General features: G+C 47.7%; 2 protein-coding genes across 3 annotated transcripts in view; both read right to left on the bottom strand.

The window, feature by feature from the left end:
• LOC308125941 (histone-lysine N-methyltransferase 2C-like) overlaps positions 1-5,672 on the bottom strand; it is a 52,388-nt gene extending 46,716 nt beyond the window's left edge. Inside the window, exons 1-5 of the mRNA XM_080489985.1 lie at positions 5,485-5,672; positions 4,284-4,499; positions 3,010-3,110; positions 286-778; positions 30-212 (exon numbers count right to left, since the gene is read on the bottom strand). Of these exons, the coding sequence (XP_080346111.1) occupies positions 30-212; positions 286-778; positions 3,010-3,110; positions 4,284-4,498 (992 nt within the window). The 5' untranslated portion in view covers position 4,499; positions 5,485-5,672. The remainder of the gene's footprint in view (positions 1-29; positions 213-285; positions 779-3,009; positions 3,111-4,283; positions 4,500-5,484) is intronic.
• Positions 5,673-7,224: 1,552 nt separating this feature from the next.
• Positions 7,225-9,496, bottom strand: xrcc2 (X-ray repair complementing defective repair in Chinese hamster cells 2). Of its 2 annotated transcripts, XM_080489246.1 has the most exons (6): positions 9,399-9,496; positions 9,129-9,210; positions 9,018-9,053; positions 8,797-8,946; positions 8,444-8,714; positions 7,225-7,788 (listed from the first exon to the last, which is right to left on the bottom strand). In XM_080489246.1, exons 1-6 carry the CDS (start codon positions 9,417-9,419, stop codon positions 7,494-7,496), a joined length of 855 nt encoding a protein of 284 aa, XP_080345372.1. In that variant the 5' UTR covers positions 9,420-9,496; the 3' UTR covers positions 7,225-7,493. The 2 variants fall into 2 exon arrangements, with proteins under 2 accessions (XP_080345372.1, XP_080345373.1); XM_080489247.1 differs by lacking the exon at positions 9,018-9,053.
• Positions 9,497-16,725: the final 7,229 nt, after the last annotated feature.

Raw genomic sequence — 16,725 nt, 5'->3', positions numbered from 1 at the left:
GGCTGTGGGTGGGGTGGGGTGGGGCTCACGTGGGCGGGGCTTGGTCGCCGCGGTAACAGTGGTCATGACAGTCATCGTCCCGGTCGGGCGAGGCGCGGCAGTTCAGGACGTGGAGCGGGATGTAGCCAGGGGTGGGACCAAATACCACCAGGTGACCCTGACCCAGTGAGAGGTCATCGCCACGGTAACAGAAGGCACACTGCTTCTTCAGCCTGGGGGGGGGGGCAGACGGGTGGGTTATGAGAAGAGCTCCAGAGTGAGATGGCGGCTGTTCTCCCAACTCACCGGTCCTGTGTCCGTCCCAGGCTGGCCATGGGGGACGCTCCCTCCTCCTCCGACAGGGAGGGGAGGGGGGACAGAGAGTCCTCGTCCTCCAGCCGACAGCAGGGGGACGGCGGGGGGCTGAAGGGGGCGCTGTAGGGGGAACTCTGCTCCGAGGGGCTGGCTGCGCCCCCCTCCACAAGAACCTTGCTGGGACCGGACTCCGCCTCCATGTGGGCGGGGCTACCACATCCCCCCTGAACCGAGCTGAGGTCTGAGGAGGAGGGGGGAGGCGGGGAGGTAGTCCGAGTGGGGTCCACCTCCCCACTGGACACAGGGGGGGCGGGGGACCCGGGACCATGTCCCACCTCAGCACCAGGAAATGGTTCTGGACTAGGGTCAGCGTGGGGGGTCGCCGGCTCAGGGTCCACATCTAGACCTGGACCTGGGTTTGTGTTGGATTTTCTTCGAAAGGTAGACCGACGTCGTCCAGCTGTCTCCTTTACCTCCTGGAGATCTATGGACATATGAACACACTCGATGGACACATGGACACACTCGATGGACACATGGACACACTCGATGGACACATGGACACATTCTATAACAGCGGTGCCAAACTCAGGTCCTGGAGGCTGCAGTCTCGGGCAAAAAAAATCTAATTAATTTGTCGAATTTGTAGCTAAAATCGTTGTTGTTGCACCTTTGCTTAAAACTGGTTAAAGCTTGAAACTTTTTCTTTATTTTTTTTTTAATTGACGCAAATCCACAGTCCTAGACTGGGTCCGGTACTCGCCAGCTCGTCCTCCGATGGTGGAACAGCCTGAGCACAGGCAGTATTTCTGCTGCTAAAGCCAGTTTATCAATCATTCAATCAATCAACTTTATTTGTATAGCACTTTTTTGTACACTTAATGTAAAACAAAGTGCTTAACATGATTTAAAAACAGTGCAAAGATACAATAGATAAAACACACACACACACACACACACACACACACACACACACACACACACACACACACACACACACACACACACACACACACACACACACACACACACACACACACACACACACACACACACACACACACATGGAGACATGGCAGGACACTGAGGACTTAAGGTGAGGAAAGGCCACATTGGGAGTGGCACAGCTTCTAACCACAGGGGGCGCTGCCCCATAGATCCCCCCCAGCCCAGGCAGACCAGCAAGTCCCACAACCTACGTGGGGGACCAACCAGGTGCTCGGGATGGGGGAACCCACGGGAACGCCCCACCAGTGGGGAACATGGTCACCACCAGTGTTGCGACCCCTGAGAAGAACCATTGGAGATAAAAGATTCAGTTAACAACCTAATAAAAGTAGATAAATAGATAATAAAGTAGATAAATAAATATATATACATATACACATATATAAAAATCAGTTAAAAAGCCTGATTAAAAAGGTGAGTCGCTCTCTGCAGCCCTGAGGCTCCCCAGCAGGCTGTTCCGAACAAGACGGATGAAAAAATAGTGCCCACCTTGATGAAAGCTTCTAACTTATGTGTCCAGCAGAACCTCGGAGCAGGGAGCAGACAAATAGTCGAGCACAGAAGTTTTAACTGTTAACGCACCTTAATGAGTGGACAGCCTCCAGCAGGGGGCGCTGCTGGGAAGTTTACTTCAGTCAAACATGAGGCCCGTGGACCAAAACTGGCCGCTAAAAGCTGCAATCAGCCCCAGAAACCACAGAGCAAGTGGTTATATAGGATTTATAGGTATTTCTTTTTATATTTCACTGTATTTTGCAGCAGAACGTCTAATTAAAATTGACTTTATGTGAGGTTGTAGTCATTTTTAGTACCAATTGTGTGATCTCCCAAAATTCATCCTGTACTCTGTGGCTACAACAAAGAAAAACCTTTAAATATTAATTCAAAGATTAATATTGCAAAGTTTTTATCAGCCACTTAAGATGAAATTGACGATGTGGCTTCTGAAGTAAAATTTTATCTAGTATTTATTTTGTATACCTCTTTGTAGATATTATATTCATGTATAAATATATTGTATACATCTTTATATTGGTTCAGTTATGTGCTTTTAAATAAGCATGTTTCTTCCATAACATATTATTTGGTGTTTGGTTCCTTCAATATCAACAAGTCCAACAATTTATCACATCACAATGTAGTATTTAGAAGTCCACGATGTAGTACTTAGTAGTCCACAATGCATTGGAATGCACCATTTAAGCGCACCCCCCCTCAGCTCGGGGGAGCCTGAACCCGCTGCTGAAAAGAATCCGGGAGGAAACACTTCATAGTTTAGATGCATTTTAACTCTGAGGACACTTACAGCAATAAAGTTGCACTTTTGACAAAATATATGATGTCAGCAGTCATCTTTGAGTGTTTTGAGAGAAAAAAAAATCTAATTTCATGTTGTTTTTTTTTTGTTTTTTTTAAACCGTAGATTTTCTTTGGTCCGGCCCTACCGCAGCCCTTCATGTTCCCTCGTGTCCCTGCTTCAACAGGCTGATTGCAGTGAGGCTGGTTCTCTGGCTCTGTGCTGAACCATCAGGACATTCAGGGGTTAAAAGGAGACACGAGAACATGCAGGGCTGAGGTCCTCCAGGATCTGAGTTTGACACCTCTGCTCTATGGAAACATGAACACACTCTGTGGACACATTAACAGACACTGTGGACACATGAAAAACTTATCCCTATTTCTTAAAAGCTGTGATCCATTACACACCTGTCCTGTGGGTGGCGCGCTCCTCAGTTGTGTCCATGTCCACCTCGTCCTCTACCTGAGCTCGGCTCCGACTCCGCCCCCTGTGGACAGACACCACCTGTCTGTCCAAAACATCAAAGCATCAAACCAGAGCCACCCGACAATGACGACCAGGATGGCGGCGACCAGGACAATTACAGTGACTACGACCAGAACGGCAACGACCACGATGACTAGGACAACTACGACCGGAACGACGACGAAGACTGCAACGACCAGGACGATGACCAGGATGATGACCAAGACGCCGACGACAGGACAACGACCAGTATGACGATGACCAGGACAGCGACCAGGATGACGACGACCAGGACGGCGACCAGGGCACTGACCAGGTCGGCAATGGCAAACAGGACCACGACGGCGGCGACCAGGACGGCGATGACGACCAGGACGGCGATGACGACAACCAAGACAACAACGGCGATCATGATGACAACGACGACCAGGACAATGATGACCAGGACCACAACAACCAGGACGACAGCGACCAGCACGACGACAGGACAGCAACCAGGACAATGAAGACGACAACCAGAACGGCACCAGGACAGTATCAACGACCAGGACGACGACCAGAACGGTGATGACCAGGACGACCACGACCAGGACGGCAGTGACAGGATGGCACCAGCTTGGCACCAGGACAGCGACGACCAGTATGGCGACAACCAGGATGACAATGACGAGGACGGCGGTGACCAGGACGGCACCAGGACAGCAACAGGACGACGAACAAGACGGCGACCAGGACGATGATGACAACGACCACAACCACGACGGCTGGGACGACGACGACGGCAGTCAGGACCCCGGACAGCAACAACGACAACAGCCAGGACGACGACGGCCAGGACGACGACGGCCAGGACGACGACGGCCAGGACGATGATGACGACGGCGGGCAGGACCAGGACAGCAACGACAGCCAGGACCTGGACAGCGACGACCAGGACGACGACGGGCAGGACGATGACGACTGACACGACGACAACGGCCAGGACAATGACGGCCAGGATGACGACGGCGATGACCAGGACGGCGAAGACGGCGAAGACGGCAAGGACGGCGATGACGACCAGGACAGCGACGACCGGGATGACGACCGGGATGACGACGACCAGGACGGCAAAGACCAAGATGACGACGGCGTCATCCTGGACGACGACGACGGCGACGACCAGTATGTGAGTGAGTGGGAACGTAACCGACATCCCGTTCAGTCCAACACTTACTTCTTCCTGTTTCTGGGAGGAGGAGGGGGAGGAGGAGGTGAAGGAGGTGCAGACTGGACAGTCCTCCCATCTTTCCGAGGTCTTCCACGGGTCCGCCTCTCAGGGGCAGGGCTAGTGGCGACGGCTTTGGCCAGCTGAGCGCTGCGTCCAGCCCGGGTGACGGGAGGGGGTGGTCCTCTGTCCCGGGGCTCCTGAGACTGAGTCTCAGACGGCATTCTGGGTAAAAACAGAGAGGAGGGGTCAGTCGACCAGCCTATCAGAGGTTGACACACAGAGACAAACACATGGCGCCGGGGGGGCGTCCAGTCTCAGCCCGGGAGGAGCAGTGGAGCTGCAGGGCTGTGGTGGAGATGTGATGGAGGTGTGGTGGAGCTGGTGATGGAGGTGTGTGAAACTGGTGATGGAGATGTGATGGAGGTGTGGTGGAGCTGGTGATGGAGGTGTGTGAAACTGGTGATGGAGGTGTGGTGGAGGTGTTGATGGAGGTGTGGTGAAGCTGTTGATGGAGGTGTGTGATGAAGGTGTGGTGGAGGTGTTGCTGGACCTGGTGATGGAGGTGTGGTGGAGCTGTTGATGGATGTGTGTGGTGGTGTGAAGGAGTTGTGTGGTGGTGTGAGATGGAGGTGTGGTGGAGCTAGTGATGGAGGTGTTGGTGGAGCTGGCAATGGAGGTGTATTGGAGGTGTATGATGCAGGTGTGTGGTGGTGTGAAGGAGTTGTGTGGTGGTGTGAGATGGAGGTGTGGTGGAGCTAGTGATGGAGGTGTTGGTGGAGCTGGCAGTGGAGGTGTATGATGCAGGTGTGTGGTGGTGTGATGGAGGTGTGTGGTGGAGGTGTGATGGAGCTGTTTATGGAGGTGTTGGTTCTAATCAGATCATCCATCACTGCGGCCATTAACGGTCCCGGCAGGTAGTCGCCTCCTCCCCCGGTCAGTGACCAGAGACAGCCGCTTGGTCACCACCCGACGGCGGCCAGCGGACCGTCTTCAGCCCGGTCACCCCGCCGAGCCGCCCGGACAGCGCGGCTAGCTGTTAGCCGGGAGCTACACCGCCGTTAGCATTAGCTGCTCGTCCGCACTACGAGCGGCTCCTCCGGGCTCCACCGCTCCGCCGCTCCGCTGCAGCCAGGGGACCGGGCGGCAGGGCGGGCCGGGGGCCCGGCCGCTCCGGGGGGGACACCGGGAGGAATATAAGCGCCCTTACTGGTTTGATGCGATTCTCTTTTTCCTCTCCAGGGTTCCTGACAACTTAAAGCGGCGTGTTTCTTTCCACCAGCTCGCTGCTCCGAGGCGTTGCAGCCGCTTCACACGTCTGGCATGGCACCGACTCCCGGACGAACATCCCCGGGGGTCGCGACAAGAGTAAACACGCTTTCTGCGCTAAAAACGGGCCAAACATTAAAGTTGAAGCGGTCGCTCCGTCATGGAGGCCATGTTTGGGAGCGACCGAAGAACCGCCTGTCAGCGCCAGCAGAAGAAGTAGGTCCCGCCAAACGTTCACTACTGCACCGGAACGCAGCCGTGTACCGACCGGAGCCCGGCTGCGGTCAGCTGGGGATGGCGGGGTTCATCTGGGGGGGGCGTCCGAGCAGTGTCGGTGAGTGGGAGGCAAGTCGCGGAAATTTGTTTGTGTTGTTAAAAGTGTGTGTGACCCCGCGGAGGGATCTGCTGGAGGAGCTCTGGTGGTGACGCGGTCACTGTCATCAGACCTGAAGTCCCGGAGCAGAGCGCGAGGAGCCGGAGCGCAGCAGCACGTGACCCTCCGCCGACCCCAACACACACCTCAACACCCAGACACACCCCTCAACACCCAAACACACTCAACATTCAGACACACACTTCAACACCCAAACACACTCAACACACACCTTAACATTCAGACACACACTTCAACACCCAAACACACTCAACACACACCTTAACATTCAGACACACACTTCAACACCCAAACACACTCAACACACACCTTAACATTCAGACACACATTTCAACACTCAAACACACTCAACACACACCTCAACATTCAGACACACACTTCAACATTCAGACACACACCTCAAAACCCAGACACACACCTCAATATTCAGACACACACTTCAAAACCCAGACACACACCTCAACACCCAAACACACCCAACACACACCTTAACATTCAGACACACATTTCAACACCCAGACACACACCTTAACATTCAGACACACACCTCAACACTCAAACACACTCAACACACACCTCAACATTCAGACACACACTTCAACATTCAGACACACACCTCAACACTCAAACACTCAACACACACCTTAACATTCAGACACACACTCAACACACACCTCAACATTCAGACACACACTTCAACATTCAGACACACACCTCAACATTCAGACACACACTTCAAAACCCAGACACACACCTCAACATTCAGACACACACTCAACACACACCTCAACATTCAGACACACACTTCAAAACCCAGACACACACCTCAACATTCAGACACACACTCAACACACACCTCAACATTCAGACACACACCTCAAAACCCAGACACACTTCAACATTCAGACACACACCTCAACACTCAAACACACTCAACACACACCTTAACATTCAGACACACACTCAACACACACCTCAACATTCAGACACACTTCAACATTCACACACACCTCAAAACTCAGACACACACCTCAACACTCAGACACACACCTCAACATCCAAACACACATCTCAACACCCACACACACCTCAAAATTCAGACACACACTTCAACATTCACACACCTCACAATCCAAACACATCTCAACAGCCAGACACACACCTCAACATCCAAACACACTCAACACACACCTTAACATTCAGACACACACCTCAACACCCAAACACACTCAACACACACCTCAACACCCTGGTCCACGTTTTCACTTGTCACCGTCAGACAGAGATACAGTTTTTATCCAACATGGATCAATATTTTATTTCAGTGTTTCTTTACAAAGAACAATTATCTATCAAAACGTCAGGAACATTGGTACAGAGGACGAGGAGGAAGAGGAAGAAGAAGAAGGAGGAGGTAAGAGAAGGCGGAGGAGGGAAGAGGGAAGAAGAGGAGAGAGAAAGAGAAGAAGGAGGAGGAGGAGGTAAGAGAAGGCGGAGGAGGGAAGAGGGAAGAAGAAGAGAGAGAAAGAGAAGAAGGAGGAGGAGGAGGAGAAAACTCAGATAAACTTCACTCCAACATCTGTAACAACAAAAGAGCTGCTTCTGTGAGCCTTGGTCTTGGAGGAGGAGGAGGAGGAAGAGGAAGAGGAGGTGCAGTGAACAGTGAAGACTTGCTGCCTCCTCCGCTCCCCAGCACCTCCTCCCGCCTCCTGCCTGGAGCAGAGCAGTCGGTGGGTCACCAGCCGCTGCCAGGAGCGACACAGGTAGGGCAGGTCGGTGTCTGAGGAGGAGGAGGAGGAGCAACTCCTCCTGATGGGGTGGCAGGAGGTGAAGACCGTCACTCTGTATTCCCTGAAGAAGAGACACAGGTCAGAGGTGAGGTCCCCAACTACTGCTAGAACTTGTAATGGAGCAGTGGAACTTGTACTTGTACGACCCGGCACAGTTAAAATGTAAACAGCTTTGCAACGTAACACTTCTTGATACTTCAGCAGAAAATAATTGACAGTTTTAAGTTTGTCGTTCAGGTAAATTCGATTGATCTAGAACCTCCCACCTGAGGAGTCGTCTCAGGAGAACCTCCCACCTGAGGAGTCGTCCAAAGAGAACCTCCCACCTGAGGAGTCGACTCAGGAGAACCTCCCACCTGAGGAGTCGTCTCAGGAGAACCTCCCACCTGAGGAGTCCACTCAGGAGAACCTCCCACCTGAGGAGTCGTCTCAGGAGACTCTCCCACCTGAGGAGTCGACTCAGGAGAACCTCCCACCTGAGGAGTCGTCTCAGGAGAACCTCCCACCTGAGGAGTCGTCCAAAGAGAATCTCCCACCTGAGAAGTCGTCTCAGGAGACTCTCCCACCTGAGGAGTCGTCCAAAGAGACTCTCCCACCTGAGGAGTCGTCTCAGGAGACTCTCCCACCTGAGGAGTCGTCCAAAGAGACTCTCCCACCTGAGGAGTCGACTCAGGAGACTCTCCCACCTGAGGAGTCGACTCAGGAGAACCTCCCACCTGAGGAGTCGTCCCAGGAGCTCGGAGCACTTGGTGAGCTTCTCCTCCTGCTTGGTGATGCTGAATCCGCCCCCTGAGCGGTCCAGCCAATAGAAAGCCGAGATGCTGTCGATGATGAGCAGCGACAGGCCGGGCCGCGACGACAGGGAGGTTTCCAGGAAGTGGAGCGTGAGGAGGAGCTGGGAAGAGGAGGAGCAGTGAACCACCAGGAGGCGAGACAGGCAGGACGACAGCACCTCCTCGTCCAGTCCTCCTGACGAGCTGGAGACGGCTGGAGAGAGAGACAGGTGAGACAGGGAGAAGACAGACAGGTACAGGTGAGAGACAGACAGGTGCAGGTGAGGTACCTGTACCTGCGGTCAGACGAGAGTCCAGGATGCTGACGAGCCTCAACATGTCCAGACTGTAGTCGGTGTCTATGAAGAGGACGTCCAGCTGCAGACCGCCGGCGTCCTCCGGCAGCAGGCAACGGCTCAACAGGTGGTACAGCAGCTCCGTCTTACCTGAACCACACACACACACACTGGTTACTGGTCCTGGACCACGTCCTGGACCGGTGGTCTGCTGGACTCACCTGTGCCCTCCATCCCAAACAGCTCCACCACCTCACCTGTCGGAGTTGAACATAAACATTGGAGGAGACGAGGCCGCAGTCAGCTGACGGAGACAGGAACTGGACACTCACCACAGTCTGGTCCTCCACCATCAGGAAACAGGTGTCGCTCGATGTCCTTCAGGCTGCGCCGGGTCTCCAGACGGGCCAGCAGCTGTGACAAGGACATAGACTGTCTCCAAACACCGTGGACCAGGACATAGACTGTCTCCAACCGTCTAATACTATTACTACAGTACCAGTCAGTACTAGAGTGACGGTACTACTACTATTGTACTACAACTACTACTATTGTAGTAGTACCGTAAGTTGCATTACTGACAGTCTCGGTCGGTGTCTCACCTGAGCGCCGCTCTCGTTCATTTCTGCAGGAACGACACGGAACTACCCGCGCGCTACTTTCAGTTCGCGGGGCGAAATAGTTACGTGAAGTCGACAGTGACGTAATGACGCAGCGCTGATTACATATAGACATATACAGGTAGAATTAAGGACATATGTATGTAGGTACCTGGCAGCCATATTGGATGAGACGCCTCGCCGCCATGTTGGATGAGGATTAATTTGTTTAAAATAATCCCAACGCAGTGACTTTCTAACACTTGTTAACCTGGTTTGGTTTATTATAAACAGCGGTGAATTCGCTATGATCCAGGACGCTTTCTACATGAAACTAGTTTTTCTTGTTTGTTTGTTTGTTTGTTTGTTTGTTTGTTTGTTTGTTTGTTTTTACATTTAAAAAAAAAAAGGTAGCAACTCTCACAATAATGGTCCCAGTAGTTTAGAAGTTTTCTTTACTTGTGTTTTACTGTGTTTGACCACAAACTGTCTCTCTGGAGTGATAAAGTTCAGCTTGACCTGCCCTATGATTCTGCTGGTGTTGAGGTCCTGAATCCTGCCTCTGGTAATAATGTTCATGATACTGCGTCTGCTTTAGGTCTGTGTTGGTCTTGGTGTGGACGTGGTTGAATGTTTGTTTGTTTGTTTGTTTGTTTGTTTGTTTGTTTGTTTGTTTGTTTGTTTGTTTTTAACTTTATTTTTATTTCAAGTTTTTCATGGATACTTGCAGACAACAAGAATTACATGTGCATATATAAACAAACAAAAACAAAACAACAAATAAAAAATAAAACAAACAAAAGACAAGGACAATAGAATATGATGGTATTATTTACATTTTCGGGGAGGGGGAGTTGAGTGTGGAGGCTGTTTCTTTCCTTTATCATATGTTCCATCTTGTATCATTGAACTTGTCAGTAGGGCTAGTATTAATGTATCATGTATATCACATATATGTGTGTGTTTATTGTTTATTAGGATCTCCATTAGCTCCCACAGACTGGTTGCTGGTCTTCCTGGGGTCCAATGATTAAATAAACAACATTTCACTAGACATTAAAAAAATGCATAAAAACACATTACAGTAATAATAATGATATAAATAATAATAAAAACTCGTCTTTACACAGCATGCAGTGGTACAAAGTAGTTAATGATTACATTTTATATAGAAGTACTTTTATCTTCCTTTTATAAAATAATGTATTTTGAGTGATATTAAAAGGAAGTGAGTTCCAGGCCTTCGCTCCTCAGCAGTAGTTCTTTTCATGCAGTTAGTATTGTTCCTGTTGTTAGTATTGTCCCCAGGGACATCCAAATCCCCCGATGTCACTTGGCCAGTCAAATAATTGTGACAGAAACACTTGAATCTTTGCTTATTGTAAAAGTATCTGGCCCCTCCGTCTGTCCAAACTTTATGCATCAACATCAGAAGACTCACTCGTAGTTTTGTGTCCACCATTAACCAAGACATGAATTGGTATGAAACGGACCGCGGAGCCCAACTGGAGCTGCTCCGCTCTGAGCGATCTGAAGTTTCCTGAGCTGCGTCTGTGTGGCGTTGGACCGCAGTACTGGACAGTAATGAAGGGGAGACAATACAATGCAACACTTTTAAGAACGGGTTAGACAGTAAGCAGAACATTTCGATTTAACATTGTGTGTGTGTGTTAATATACCATATCTCCACATAGTTACAAGACATTCTTTATTATTTACTGTTTGTTTTTTTTATAAATTCTCTTTTTATTTAGAAAGGCAAATTTCCATCACAAACATTAATCACAGCATCATTCCCTCGTATTGTACTCACTTGTAGTTAAATTCTGGTGATTCTGTCCATACTGCCCTCCCGTGGGTTTTTTTGTTTGTTTGTTTTTTATTATACATTTTAAACAATATTACAAGTGAACACAACAAGAAAACCGTATAACTGGGCACCCACTCTTACCAACAGATTCTCTCACGGAGAAACAGCGATGGTTAACAAAAAGCAGAAGTTACATCAAATGAAATCCGACCGGATCGGGTTCACGTCCTCAGTCCGTTCACTCCAGACCCGGTCAAATCTGTCTTTTTCGACTCTGACGGAGGAGGACATCTTCTCCATCACATACATTCCATGGATGATGTCTATCCATTCCTCAATGGTGGGAGGATCTGCTTTTAACCGTTTCCTAGTGATGGCTTACCTGCCTGTGTTGTCTCCCCATCCATAGCCCCACATTATATGGCAGTGATTGGTCCCGTCACACCCACAGAGCCTCCAACAAGCATCTCCGTCACCTTGACGTCTCTCCTGAATGGGTGTGATGAAAAATGTTCAGATGTTCCTCCAGCAGAATTCCTTCCGTGTGTGTGACCCATTGCGGTTGCTCTATTTTCTCCCAGCAGTCTTGAGTGATCGTTACTCCTTTTTACTTTTCCCATTGATTATTGATCAATTCTGGGGTTTAGAAAATTGTATGGATTTATATAGTTTGGAGATGATCTTAAGATAAGATAAGATAAGATAAGATATCCCTTTATTTATCTCACATGTGGATAAATTTGCAGTGGTACAACAGGATAGTACAGAGAAAGAAGTACACATAGCAGGAACTTAAAAAAAGCTGATAAAAATACAATATAATAGAAAAATATTCACACGGTGCCTATAAGTGTGGACATGTACAGAATATGGGGGTGGATGTATTTTACATAGTAAATACGTTCTTGCCCAGTCGGAGTGGAGTGATATTGTCCGGTGGTGGTGTGCAGTGGTCTACTGGGAGCAGGCTTGGTTGAAGAGTCTGACTGCAGCAGGGAGGAAGGGCCGGCGGTGTCTCTCCTTCAGACACCGCGGGTGGAGAAGCCTGTCACTGAAGGAGCTTGTTACCTGATCTGGACTTTGGTAACGATAAAAATATTTCCATGAACCCGGACTCACTTTTCCCCGATCCCTCCTTCAGGTGTTTGTCAAAGTCATTTCTCACTTCTAAAATAAATCCTGTCTTTCCAGTCCATCTTCCTGTTGTAGGGTTTCAAAGCTCTTGAATGCCCCCTTGTGGACAAATGAGTAATCTGTAGTTAAACCTTGAGTGATCCTTGTCTTAAATCTACCATCGTTTGTATTGGGAATAAAATCTGAGTGGTAGGCATACCACCTCATTATTTTGGATTCTTCTTTAACCCCACACATTTGATCTATTTCCTGCCCGGACTTCAGAAAACTGCCTGTTCTTGATCCTTGTGGGTTTGGCGTCACACGCTAACGCAGTTATGGGGTTCCCTTTGATGGTAGTGTCTTCTACATGCTTCCATGCTGTTGGTGAACACAGACACACTAACGCTCTACGTTGGGCTGGACGGTAGTAATCCTGTAAGCAGGGGAGACACAATCCACCCTTTTCTTTTCTTCACTGAAGCGTCTTAAATTTAATTCTGGCCCTTTTTCCCTGCCACAAGCACTTCGCTATTAATCTTTCCTATTTTATTAAAAAACTGCTTTGATGGTATCAAAACCGGTAAACACTGAAAGAAGTACAACATCCAGGGAAGAATATTCATCCTGATTGACTCTATTCAGGAGCTTAAACTTAACATGGGAATAACATTCCATCGATGTTTGTCATTGATTGATTGATTGAAATGTTTATTTCGAATAAGGTACGAAAACAAATAAGGAAAAAAAAAGGAAAATTAACAACAAAGTTTTCTTCTCAAATCAATAAATAAATGAATAACAGTAATAATAATATAAAATAAATCAAGAAAAACATCGTCAGATGAGTATTCGAAAAGGAGTGAGAAGAAGTAAAACTTATTTACTCTCAACCCTTGTCACAAGTAAATGATATAATTACTTCTTTCCATCTCTTACACACATACACACACACACACACACACACACACACACACACACACACACACACACACACGTGTCCTGTGCAGCACATAGAATATATATACATACACGTCCATTCATACATACCTACAGACAGACATAAACACCTGTATACACACACACACACAGTGCAAGGAAAGAAACGAACAATAGAAATAACCAAAATAAATTACGAGACATTTGTCCCTAAAATAGCTTCGTGATTGGCCACACCTTCTTCATCCTCGTACCTTTTGAAAATCATATTTCTATACAGCATTTTAAACTGTCAGACTTTATTTTTGAATTTAATGGGCCGTAGTTGATGTCATAGAGTTTCAAGTTGTCTTTAGGTAAGAAGACACCGAAATACTGCATTTAATAGACTCAGCGTCCCTTTTTGAATTGTACACAGTCGCAAATGTTGCTGGAGGAGCATAATTAGATTCCAATATTCGAGTTTTGTTTATATTGATTTTATAACCAACATAAATAAAACCAAACTCTTGATCAGCTTTGGGCGTGTCTGCGTAGGTTGTGTCATTTCACCAATAAATCGTCAGCAAACGGCCAGTTTTTGTTCCCGGGATGTCGTCGGGAACCCTTTTCTCTCTGCCCTCTGTCTTATCAGCAGGGGAGAGGAGCGGCGACGCACAACACCCCTGACTCGTTCCTCTGTCCAGACTGAAGGAGTTGGTTCGGTCACCACTGATCTTAACGTTGTGAAGTGCTTTAAAAGTTTCAATTATAGTTTTATGAAAGACACATGTCAGAAGGACTTTATATAAAAATCAAAAGCTTCCTCTGCATCCAAACGTAATGTCATTGCTTCCCGTCTTTGTTGTGTGATTCGCTCCATGGTTTTCCACCTCTCACAGTAATACTGCTCAGTGAACAGGAGCTTCTTTTGAACTTCTAGATTATTTATTTTCTTCCTTTGAAGCCTTTTAATCTCACATTTGTCGTCCCTCTGAGAGTTTGCGTGCTTTTTCTGTCATCCCTTTCCATGTTCTTCTAGTTTCTTGTGTTTTTGTTCTCTGATGGTCTCATGTGAGGAGATGACCATTGTTCTGCCTCTCATCACTGCTTTTAATGCAGCGCAGACAGTTGGGTGGGGTGACTTCCTCATTGTCGTCAGTTTCCAAGTATAATTTCATTTCGTTTTTCAATTTCTCTCTAAGAACGGGGTCGTTCAGAATGTTTGAGTTTCGTCTCCAGAGAGTCGACTTATCATTATTATTTAATTTTAGGGACATACATACTGGGCCATGATCTGAACTATTACTGGGTCCTATTCCACAGTTATCCACTGTAAAGAGATTGTCTTTAAGCATAAAAAGTAGTTTATGTGTGAGTAGACATTGTGAGAGGATGAATGATGTGAGCAGATTTATTTCTCGCCACACGTCCACGATTCCCACTTCCTGCATCCACGTAGTTCATTTTTTATGTCTTTAGCGTCAGACTTCCCGTTTGACGAGTCAACTTTGGGATTTAATCGGACATTATAATCTCCCCCACATATTAAAATCCCTCCACTTTGTGTCGTCATTAAATCGATGTTGTATTTCTAGGAAGACCCGTCGCTGCCTGGAGGAGCAAACACCTTCAGAGGACTTCTTCTATTTGACCTGGAACCATCTATCTGCCTTGTCTTCATGTTCTGATGTGTGTTCCTGACTTACAGCACTGGGTGTTAGAGTCGCCACTGCTGTCCATGTTTAAACCCTGATTTGTTCCATTTTGAGTGTTCTGAGTCGCCGAGGAGCGTTTCCTGTAAAAAAAAACAACTTGGATTTGATCTTTCTTTAATTTGGACAATATTTTCCACCTCTTTAATGGGTTGAGTTCTCCATTCACATCAAATGATGTTATTTTCAAAGATGCATCTAAGTAATTCCGATCCCATGCAAAAACCTGGTGTGCGTTCCACTTCCTGCGAGAACCAGCAGGGAATAAACAACAACAAAAAAACATAACACACATTGTCCACATGTCCTCACCTGAACCAGCCACATGGAGGGAAAAAGAGAAACTAAAAAAAAAAGGTCGTCCCAGATTAACCAGGTTTTTGCTTCATGAATTTCCACCCCCACGTTCAGTATTTTAAGTTACACACCAGAGATTACACTTATGTAATGACTCTGCCGTCCTCAAGCTGTAGGTTAAATCCTTCAGGGGCCCGGTGAGGGTCTCCTGAAGGCCCGTAGCTTCTCTCTGTAGTTTGAATCCTGCCCGGTTGTGCCTCTCTTTGGTTCCTAAGCCAGTATTTAGTGAACTTCTCTGTGTTAAGGTTCAGTGAGAACGTCAGCTCTGTATTTCTACCACGGTTCTAATCCACTCCTCCATATTTAGCCACGTCCTTGTTCTGCTGTCTTTTAGCCACGGCCAACATTATTTTAATCAGATATTTATCAGTGGTTATGGGAGTAGATATATTGTACAGAAATCATGTTGAATGTCAGAACCAATGAGTTGGTGATGACAGAGATGTCATCACCGTTGTTACGTCTGTCCAGAAGGTTGGGCCAGTCCCAAAAATATGGAAATGGGGAGTTTCCACACTCTCCCGCAATGTCCCGGTCTTGGTTGTCCCCCCCCCCTGAGAACGTTTTAGTTTTGGAGTGGTAAAAAAATTGAATTATATTTTTCCACGTGAAAGCTTGATGTGGTTGAGTTTTGCAGATATTTAGCGATATTGAGAGATAGTCACTGTAGTTTAGTGTTGAGATGTTGTTTGATGGCTGTAAGCTTGAATAGAGTCTGTCAATTATTTTACTGTTGAGTTTGGACATCAGTCATAATATCACTTAGGTCTGTATCACAGTCTTCCTTAAATTTGATGGTTGTTGAAGTTTGTTCTGAGTTGGAGAAATCTAAAGTCTTTTCTTTCTAGATAGTATGTGTCTATAATATTCTGGAATGAGTAGAGTGTGGTTGAATGTTTTGGTGTGTATCCGTGTGTAATTCATCAGTTTTTGATGCTGAAGCTGGTTGGACCTGTCTGATTGAGACTTCCTGTCCCTGTTTGAGACTGGCTGGAGGTTTCTGAAGGAGACTTCCTGTCCCTGTTTGGGACTGGCTGGAGGTTTCTGAAGGAGACTTCCTGTCCCTGTTTGGGACTGGCTGGAGGTTTCTGAAGGAGACTTCCTGTCCCTGTTTGGGACTGGCTGGAGGTTTCCAACAGACAGAAGAAGACTTGGGTTTCATTGGATGACATTTTATTTGAAATTCTGTCAGAGTAACTCAAACCATCATGAGAGACCAGGACGCGGCTCAGACATGAACCTTCACCTGAGTCCAGCCGAGACCGTTGTAGACCGTGGACATTTCCCACCGACTGATGGCAGCCTGAAGGCGTCACAGGAAGTTTCTGGAGCCGAGGTTTGGCCTAACAAGACTCATGGGAAGAACCGTGCATAATCTTGGTCCAGTTCCATGGTCCAGTGAAAGACCAGAAGAGTG

The sequence above is a fragment of the Lipophrys pholis genome, assembly GCF_963383615.2.
Source record: "Lipophrys pholis genome assembly, chromosome: 20".
Lineage (NCBI taxonomy): Eukaryota > Metazoa > Chordata > Actinopteri > Blenniiformes > Blenniidae > Lipophrys > Lipophrys pholis.
The sequence above is the reverse complement of the archived record's forward strand: the minus strand, read 5'-3'. Positions and strand labels throughout refer to the sequence as shown.

Excerpts from the sequence above, each read along its gene's own strand:
- xrcc2 (XM_080489246.1), bottom strand. The coding sequence starts at position 9,419 with ATGAACGAGAGCGGCGCTCAG. Across the intron at positions 9,211-9,398 it reads TGAACGAGAGCGGCGCTCAG|CTGCTGGCCCGTCTGGAGAC; the intron begins GTGAGACACCGA and ends TCCTTGTCACAG. Across the intron at positions 7,789-8,443 it reads CTCCTGGGACGACTCCTCAG|GGAATACAGAGTGACGGTCT; the intron begins GTGGGAGGTTCT and ends TCTCTTCTTCAG.